Below are 9,613 nucleotides of genomic sequence, written 5' to 3'. Positions count from 1 at the left end.
CTTAAGAACTGTGAGCGTACACTTTATCATTCTGCTTATAGTAGTGTTCTTCAATCGAGAAATTTTTTTCTTCGGTAAATTTAATAAATTCCTGTTACAAAAGACGTTATGATCGATCCACTCTCTTTAAATGTAAAGACTGATTTAGGGCATGTCCTGAACATCGACGATAAACACCGAGCCTAAGGTCTTCTTGCGATAAGATTTTCTGATGGAGGTTCGAAGAATTTTGGCTTTAAATGCATTAACAACCTTTGTAGTTCTAAAAGCACGTGGCCACCCCAATCTTTTCTGGTCTTCGACACACGAAGTGTTCATGTATCTGTTGATAGTAGTGTCAGCTGTATGTTTGCATATATACCAAGCTTTTGAATTGTCTGGAATGTGACTGACAGCTCCATACCCACATTGTGCCAGGCGATCACTGCAATCCTATTTTCTTTAACGCTCCATTCTATATTGTAATTTTATAATGAGCACGAATAAATATGTAAATGGGGCATAATTGAAAGAAGTTTACAAATAATATACGTGTTCCAAATTAAAAATAATTAAAACTTCGAAAAGTAGAAAAGTTTAATGTAACAGTATTTATTGCCAGACTAGTTAAAATTTGACATAATTTTTATTCATTATACACACACATATTACAGATTTGGCGGGCATATAAATTTTAAGGTTTAAGCAGTGTTGGTTTAGTGGTTTCCATCCCTGCAACTTTCATCCCTGGGGTAGGTTTGATCCCTAGCTGTAACCTATCGCCTTTCTATCCATTTCTGTCTACGTGGGCAAATAACACTCACTCGTACGGTTAAGAAAAACAATATGAGGAAACCGCGTATGCCGTAGCCTCAAAAAGTCGACAGCATGTATCAGGCACAGAAAGTTGATTGCCTACTTGCCAATTACAAATGATCTCGAAACAGTACAAAAATTAGAAGGATTTTGGTCCTTTTAATACTTTGAGAGAATCTCATTTAAGAAAGGCATTTACTTATGAGATATTATAGTGCAAGAACAGGTATAGTTGTATTCGCTCAGTCCAGTCCATAATTATTTTATGGACTGGACTGAGCCCATAAAATAATTATGTCCATATTATTTAGCAGCTTAGGGCTTTGATTTTAAGCTCTGCCATATTTTAAACCATGATTTTATATTAATAAAGCAATGGGAAAGACATCATTATCTTTCAGTAAAATATTTACTAATGAAGGTGGTGATAGCCCTAGCGTCAACTCATCGTACAACGGACATAAAATATGCAACTTGAGCGCTCATAATGTATCCGCTAAAAGCATCGGCTCCATGCCAGATACCTTTAAATTAGGCAACTGCGTAACTAACTTAGCCTCTTTACTGAATTTCTCTTTGACTAAAGTTTGTTCGAGTTTTCCTTTTCATGATAACCTTGCGAAGAGCTTATTCAATGTAGGTTTATTACCAGGGCTGTCTAAAGCTGCTTTGTTTATATACAAATGTTGTATAAGAATATAATTAGGACTTAACAACAGTGTGTATGTGAAATTTCGACAACCCTATGCCTACCAACAACTTTGTTTCTCCGGGGATCAAACTCAAGACTCGAAAAAGCTCTTAATACGTTAGCCTTTTTTATATCAGAAGTGGAAATGCATTTGCGCATCGCCTTCAACCCACACCAGAAACTCTGCTATTCAGAGACTGGGTGTATAATACCCATTTAAACCACCTGCAGCAGTTCCTACAAGGCTCCTTGGTCGTTTTCGCATTCTACCAGAGCTTGAAACTTCTTGGTTAACACAAGGTTAATTGTACCCATCACAGAACCAAGATAATGACAAAGTTGAGTACAGCACGGACACTCCTCCAACGATAATACGTAAGCCTAAAATGATTTAAGTATTTTGTATTGTATATCCAAGTTTATACTAGGTAGTAATCGAGTAGTGGGTATACTATTGTAATAATACAATGAGACGTTATTGCCGTTAATTGTATCCACGGTCAATCTTTGTATTATATTCTACAAAGTGAATACACTTTTGAGTTGAATGGAGTGTTCTGAAGCCTTACTGGAGTCTTCCACGGTCTATTTCACAAGAAATTTACTTTTGCGAATTGTGGAATCGAATTCCGGTGGGGGTCTTCCCTGGGAGATAGGATCTCCAACTGTAAGACTATGGCAACGTACGGGTGTCCATGGGCTGCAACGACTGACCTTTTTGGCCAAAAAAGTTTAGTAATTCGAATACCATAATGGCCATTGGACCACATAGAAAACTTGAGCGACCTTTGGTGGAATATCAAACTATTTTTGATTTGATTGAAGATATTAACTAGTGAGGCAACGAATAGACGGACTGTAAACCGGAAAACGCCCATTCCGTTTGATTGTGATTGGTCAACAGTATATCTAGTCCAACCAGCTATGTATTCCAAACAAATTCAACTTAGGGACCTTCAAGAAATGAGCGTACCAATTCTTTAATTCTGAGCCCCGTGACTATGGGCGGTGGTATCACTTAACATCAGGTAAGCCTCCTGCCCATTTGTTTTGTTGCACGACAACGATCGTGTTGATGAGTCAGTTTATCCAATCACAACATACAACCCACAGTTCCATAAGTCACATGAACTTTGTCCGATTTCTAAATATTTATAAATTCTTAACAATACTTCTCAAACGTTGAGGCTGATAAGACAGTATTTCGTAATAGCCCTAAATACCGAGGAACTTTGCATAATCGATTCGTGACGTCCTTGAGGCATATTGAATTTTAGATTCCGCGTCAAATTTCTTTGCCTAAATATATCGTCACGTATCTTGGTAGGAATTTTATGGAGAAAGTTCGCGCAAGAGGTTGTAACCAAAAATTTACTAGAAATGCCGTGAATTAAGAATGTGTGGTATTATTCTTTATTTAGCTTTAGCTAGTAATTATTGTACCATACCTGCTTTAATTTCTTCAGCTGCTGCAATCATACTTACAACGTGCGTGTAAAGGTACAGGTAAGTATACTACACGATGTGTTTTCCATATATCTGGAGAAGTTCTATTGTATAAAATATTACCATATATACCTTACGCTTCAACCCTTGGATTTATTTGATTTCAGATTGTTGAATCTGTTTCTTAGTGTTGAGCCTCATGTGTCTGAGACATGCCATCGTTGTTGGATAAGTATGCAGATTTCCTTATGATGTTATCCTTCACGGAGCGAGTTGGTGCTAATTGCAAAAGCGGAAAAAAGTCCTACTTGTTTAGAACAAAAGTAGCTAAAGCATTATAAAACATCCTAGGCCAGGATTTTGGGCCAAAACCCTTCTAAAAACGTTGTCTTAGGTAACCTAGATTACCTATCAGAGTGAAAAATATCAAAACCGGTTTGTAACTCCAGTGATTTATTACTCTCGCTTTTCAGACCTAAATCCATTAATTTCAATTTTTAACAAAAACCATCAACCACAGAAGTTTGGTGATATAAAGAACTTTGATTCCTATTTAATTGATCAATATATTTTCTATCTTAAACCCTACTTTTAATGGAAACCCAGCATGGATACAAAACTTGTCTTGAATTAATAAATTAAGCACATCGAACTATGTACTATTACTGTTTTTATAAGTTACAAATACTTTATGTACGTTGAGTTAATTTTTCCTATTTAGGAGTGAAATTCATAAATTGCAGATTAGTAGACATTGCCATTATTATTCCGCTCTATCGGTATATAAACTATAGAGTTAGAACTTTTATCATCCCCAGATGGTTTGTAATCATCACAATAAAGCTGAAATTACAGAAAAAAAACAATTATATAAAATCGTTGATGTATTATATTTAGGTCTAACAAAAATCGCCGTCATAAAAATAAAATCTACATTTCAACATATATGTATAATTAATATGAAAATAAAGAGCTTTCTGTGTTTGATAACCTCGTTTTCTCTGCCCACACAGGTTCCGTAATTATGAATATTTTATGCAAATATCTCATATTGGGTAAGATATGACCACATAGGACCCAGCTTCAAAGACCCTAATGTAATATTTTAAACCCCACATGGAGGCATAAAGTACATCGGCGTCCTTTAAGTCTTTTAAAAGGGTTCTTCATGTTAATAGATATATATATGCTTAGTAATAATTGCTTCTGCGACTCGTCGAATAATATATCAACCTGTTCTACGCTGAAACGGAAATATTCTAATTGTACATTCATAGTTTAATTATAAAATGTAAGGGTTGTGTAGAAATTATTGTCAAGTACCCTTAACGTGTCAAAAAGATAAGACTAGCTGCTCACGACATAGGGAATCCTAGTAGTAGCTAGTGCACTTTATTTTTAACTTATTATATTTTTTTAAATGTATAATATTTTTGTTTTATTTCTTTTCCTACACTGTTGGTAACTAACGGGTACTCATTATATTTAACACAGTTCATTGGACTCTCGATCATATAAAGCTTATGGTTTCAATATGAGTTATATTATTACATAAAAATCTAGATAAATTTGTAACGATATTGTAATATATTCGTTCAAAAATTGAGGATAACAAAAACAATTTACAAACATAATTATATTTATTTAATGAATCTATTAAATTAAAAACATAATAACACTGTATACAAAGAAATTCTAGTTAAAGTGACATTATTTAAAAAACAAAATAATAACATTGATATTTGTATATAGGTTTCAGTTAACACAGGTAGAGAAGTCATAACGTAAGAATAATTACGATTTATAAAACTGATCCAAATCTCCGGTTATTTTTTTATCTAAACAAAACCACAGTTACAATATTTCTAATTTTTGTTCACTTTAAACGATTATAAAAGCCATAAAAAAAACTATAAGATGATTGAATCATTTGATTAAAATTTACAAAACATCGCAGTATTGTTATGTACCCGAGTTACTTAATTTAAAAGATTACCTTGAAAGTCAGATATGCTAGTATCCATAGAATGCCTCATTTGCAATCTGGATTCTGAATGCATATTACCACTTTTAAACTTATAAATTACGTAGCCTCCCAGAACTATAAACGCAACTACTAAAATTGTTAATAAAATGCCTACAAAGACTGACAATGCAGACATGGTTGATTGAGATTCAGTCTCTTTAATCTTCGTTGTAGAGTTGGTGTAATCGGCGTCTCCACATTTTATACCATGAACGTTATCTTCGTGATATATTTTGTCAACAGATGTTACCTGTACAATCCGCATTGTACTCGAAGAATTTTGCATTGTGGACTCCGTTAAGTTTTTAATACTGCGAACAATTTCTTTACATTCAATTGGATTTCCCCCTATGCTCACTGTATCGAGGGAAGGTGATATACTTATTAACTGTTCTATATTGAATGACTTTAGTTCATTATAGTCAATAACTAAACGTTTCAATGCAATACATTCATGAAATACATGAACGTCTATTTCAGTTATTGCATTTCTTGATAAATCAAGTACTTCAACCGTGTGTAAGCCCCTAAACGTCCCAAATCGAATGTTTTTTAATGAATTAGATGACATATTTAAAAGTTTAAGAACCTTTAAATTTTGGAATGTGCCTGGAAGTATTGATGTTATGTTATTATTGCTAATATCTAAAGACTGTAACAAATCTAAGTTTTGTAAAAAGGTACTGTTAATTGTACTGATATAATTATGACTTATGTCCAAACTGGTTAAATTCTTGAAATAACTAATATTCAAAGAATAAATTTGATTGTGTGATAAACTAAGGTCTGAAAGGTTCTTTAATGTATTGGTGTATGGGTTATTAAAATAGTTCAATGAATTGTGCGATACATATAGAACACGCAGACTATTAAACGTTCTAAATATAGGGAGTGATATGTTATCAATTTCATTATTAGATATATCTAAATATACGATCTCAGTCAAGTTAGCACTCGGAACAACTTTAAGTTTATTATTATTCAAATATATTGCCTTAGTACCTCCCAATGATGAAATATTTAATTCAAATTTTGATAATTGATTATATGAGAGATCCAAGTTTATCATATTTGCAGTTGTTTTAAAATTATCTGGATCTATTTCTTTAATCTTATTATGTGATACGTTCAGTCTAACTAAAACAGGCAAATTAATAAAAGCTTGCTTTTCTATTTTTGTAATATTAAAATTATTTAAATCCAGAAATCGTAGGAGTTTTGCTGGACTAAATACGTCTTTTTTTATTGGTCCATTAAGCTTATTACCAGCAAGATAAAGGTATTGTAGGCTTGTTAAAGGCAATGATAATGGTTCAATGCTGACAATATTATTCATTGATAAATCTAAAGTTTTCAAATACATGTGCTTTGAAAATAATCCTTGTTCGACTTTTGTTAGCTTATTATAATTTAGAAATAGAATAGTAACATTTGGTAACGAATCCCTTAGAAAACTTATATCAGATATGCTATTATGCGATAGATCCAAATTATATATAATGTTTGAAGGTGAAAAGGTAGTATTATGGACAGAGTTTATTCGATTGCTACTTAAATTCAGATATAGCAAGTTTTTCATACCAGAAAAGGCATTTTCCGTTAAATCATTAAACCTTTGTCCGGATAAATCTAAAAATGTAACATTTTCTAATCCCTTCAAAGTAGTTTCTGTTATTTTCGCATCTATATTGTTATTATGAAGGTTAATTAATTCGATTGAACTGTGCTTGAAAATGTTGTCCTGTATTTTTGTTATATTATTGTTTTCAAAATTAACATAACTCAAATTGTGATTGTTTATAAACATCACATTTTCTAACTCAGAATTAATAATATTATTATGAAAGTCAACCGATAACAGACTAAAAGCTTGATTAAAACAATTTGATTCCAGTGTTTCAATAAGATTATTTGACATATTTAATCTTTCTAGAGATGTGAGCCTATTTAATTCATAATCAGAAATTGATTTAATATAATTGAAAGACAAATCTAAATTTTGCAACATTTTGAGATTTACCAATGTCATATTAATTGAAACTAACTTATTATGCTTCAAATTTAGACTTACCAAGCTATTCAAACTGCCAAAGTCATTATCCTCAATATAAATAATATTATTATAATTTAAATACAATTCTATTAGATTAGATAAGTACTTAAATGCATTTGTTGTAATTGTAGTAATTCTATTATACGACAAATCGACAACTTTCAATGAAGATATTCGATTTTCAGCTGCCATCAGGGAAGCACTCGGTAAAGTCTCAATATAATTTCTCGAAAGATTTAGATTTTTTAAAGAAAGTAGATTTTTGAACGCATAGTTCTTTACGTGCTGAATGCGGTTATTGGAAAAATCTACGACTTCCGTTTTAGTAAAATATCTTATTGACGATTCTTCAATTTGCGCCCATGTGCTGTCCTCAGCTTGTATTTTTCGGACACGCGAGTCGAAATTTGTAGCGCCAAAAAATCCAGCAGTTAAGTACTCGAGGTTTGAGTTTTTAATTATAAAAGTGACGTAAGGATCATGTGAGCACGATGGGTTTGGTGCAGAACCAGCATATTGCTCACAAATTATGGTGTAGTAGCAATCTACTCGCGTTGCATCATCTATGTGGCAATTGTTTGTTGCTATGGACATGTGCCAAAATGCTGCCATGCCTGAAAAAAAAATCTATTAACAGAATCGTGAAGTTAAAATTTAACTGCATTAGGTCTTGTTATTTATACATTTAACATACAGCATTCTAATTTTATTACAGAAATTTCATGTCAAGACTTTAAATACTTTAATATTGTCCTATAATCTCAAGAGTAGCACATTAATAAATATCAATATAGAAATATATTTCAATTGTTTCTGAACCTAAAACATTACAATAACCACCCCAAGCCGGCTGGTCACCGTAGTGCTCAGGGACCACCCTTTAGCACAAAGGCGAAAACAAAAATCTTACACAAATAAGAAAACTAACTTCCGTATGTAGCTGCGATGTGAACCGCCTCATGCTAGTTAACATCTAACAACAAATATGGAGGTAATCAAAAACGTTATAGTAACGTATATAGACAACTCTGATGTACCTTAACAACAAAGTCTCACCGAAAACATAAGTATAAAGAAACTAAAAAATCGATCAAAGAAGACATAGAAAACCTATATACTATTATTAATGCTAAAGAACCCGTATATTAAATAAAATATAAATAGAATATCAAAGTATATAAAAAGCCAAAACAGGACAAGATTTTATCAAACCACAAAAGTTTATCAAGATTTAAATAAAAGAAATGACGACTTGATCCTTATCATTTCTTTTATACCACAAATCAAAAACGATAAATAGCTGAACGAAGATAAGAAAGTTAAAAAGCGAACAGAACTATTTAGGAAACCGGTTCTTTTTAAATTTCTAACTCAGCTGTTCAACTGGGTACTAACGAGAGAATAGGCACCATCACAATAGTAAATGTCCGCTACCGAGATTATCTACAAAATAGACGAACCTATAAACAGGAAATCATAGGCCTATTGGCCTGTTAGCAAGTATGTAAGCTGTTTAATTCAATAAACACGGATGACAATACTACAATTCTTGATATCCCTCTGCGTTGAAAGTGAAACTAAGGTAACAGTTGAAAAAGGGAGATTAAATAAAAAAATAAAGTGGCGTACGAATGGCGATCCTTGATCATATAAACTATTAAACTATTAAATATTGTTATCGTTCTCGAAAAGAATAGCAATTTAGATTAGTCACAAAAAATGCATTAATATTAACGATTGGCATCATACCCATCTAAAGTTTACGGGTGACATTAACTATTGTGGTAGATACTCATATAGATTCTAAAAGAATTAGAAGCAATAGTTAAATCCCTAGATGATTCGAGTTCTAATATGGGGACAAAGGAGAGAATTTAACCCAAAAAGTATGCTGAAAGAGACGAAACAGTGACATTAATGGTGACTAACCAAGACTAAGTGTGTAAAAAAACCATTTAATATGTAAATTTGATTCTGAATAGTATATCCTTATATATAAAATCTACAAAAAAATATAAGAAATTGTCTACCCGCAAAATATAGTTATCGATTTTCAGAAGAACATATTAAGTATGTTACTTACATAGCAATAAATTCATAGTTACGAAACCATGCGCCATTATAAAACTTCACTTTATCAATATTCTAATTTGCCTTAACCCTCTGACAAACACTGATAAACTAATGAATTTAAATATACATTAAATGATACACATATTTCGATATTATTATTTTTGAAAATGGGCAAATACCCAGTTCTAAAGCTTCCGACTCGCGCTGGATTGTGTATAAATAAATACATTTTACATTCATATTCTCTTAATAAGAGAATATAGACATATAGGGAGTGGTTTACACTATTCATTTTACTTTAATTGATCATTATATGTTTAAGCTGATATAAAATCAAAAGATAATTAATAAAGACATTAATTAAATAATAAAGAAAATTAATTATTATTTGTTTGTACACTGGCTGAGTTCACAAGAGTTGCTTGTTAGTATAATTTTTAATGTTTTCGTATGTATATGTAGGTAAATCGGTGTAGGTCAAAATAATTGAAGTTTTATCGAATAAGTTGTAACTGTTAAGGCAGGATAA

The 9,613-nt window shown here is 31.9% G+C and overlaps 1 protein-coding gene across 1 annotated transcript; it reads right to left on the bottom strand.

The window, feature by feature from the left end:
- Positions 1-4,544: 4,544 nt before the first annotated feature.
- On the bottom strand, positions 4,545-9,284 carry LOC123716353 (insulin-like growth factor-binding protein complex acid labile subunit). The gene is made up of 2 exons (XM_045672049.1): positions 9,095-9,284; positions 4,545-7,625 (listed from the first exon to the last, which is right to left on the bottom strand). Exons 1-2 carry the CDS (start codon positions 9,129-9,131, stop codon positions 4,912-4,914), a joined length of 2,751 nt encoding a protein of 916 aa, XP_045528005.1. The 5' UTR covers positions 9,132-9,284; the 3' UTR covers positions 4,545-4,911.
- Positions 9,285-9,613: the final 329 nt, after the last annotated feature.

Source organism: Pieris brassicae, chromosome 11 (assembly GCF_905147105.1).
Source record: "Pieris brassicae chromosome 11, ilPieBrab1.1, whole genome shotgun sequence".
Classification (NCBI taxonomy): Eukaryota; Metazoa; Arthropoda; class Insecta; order Lepidoptera; family Pieridae; genus Pieris; species Pieris brassicae.
This window is presented reverse-complemented; position numbering and strand designations above follow the sequence as displayed.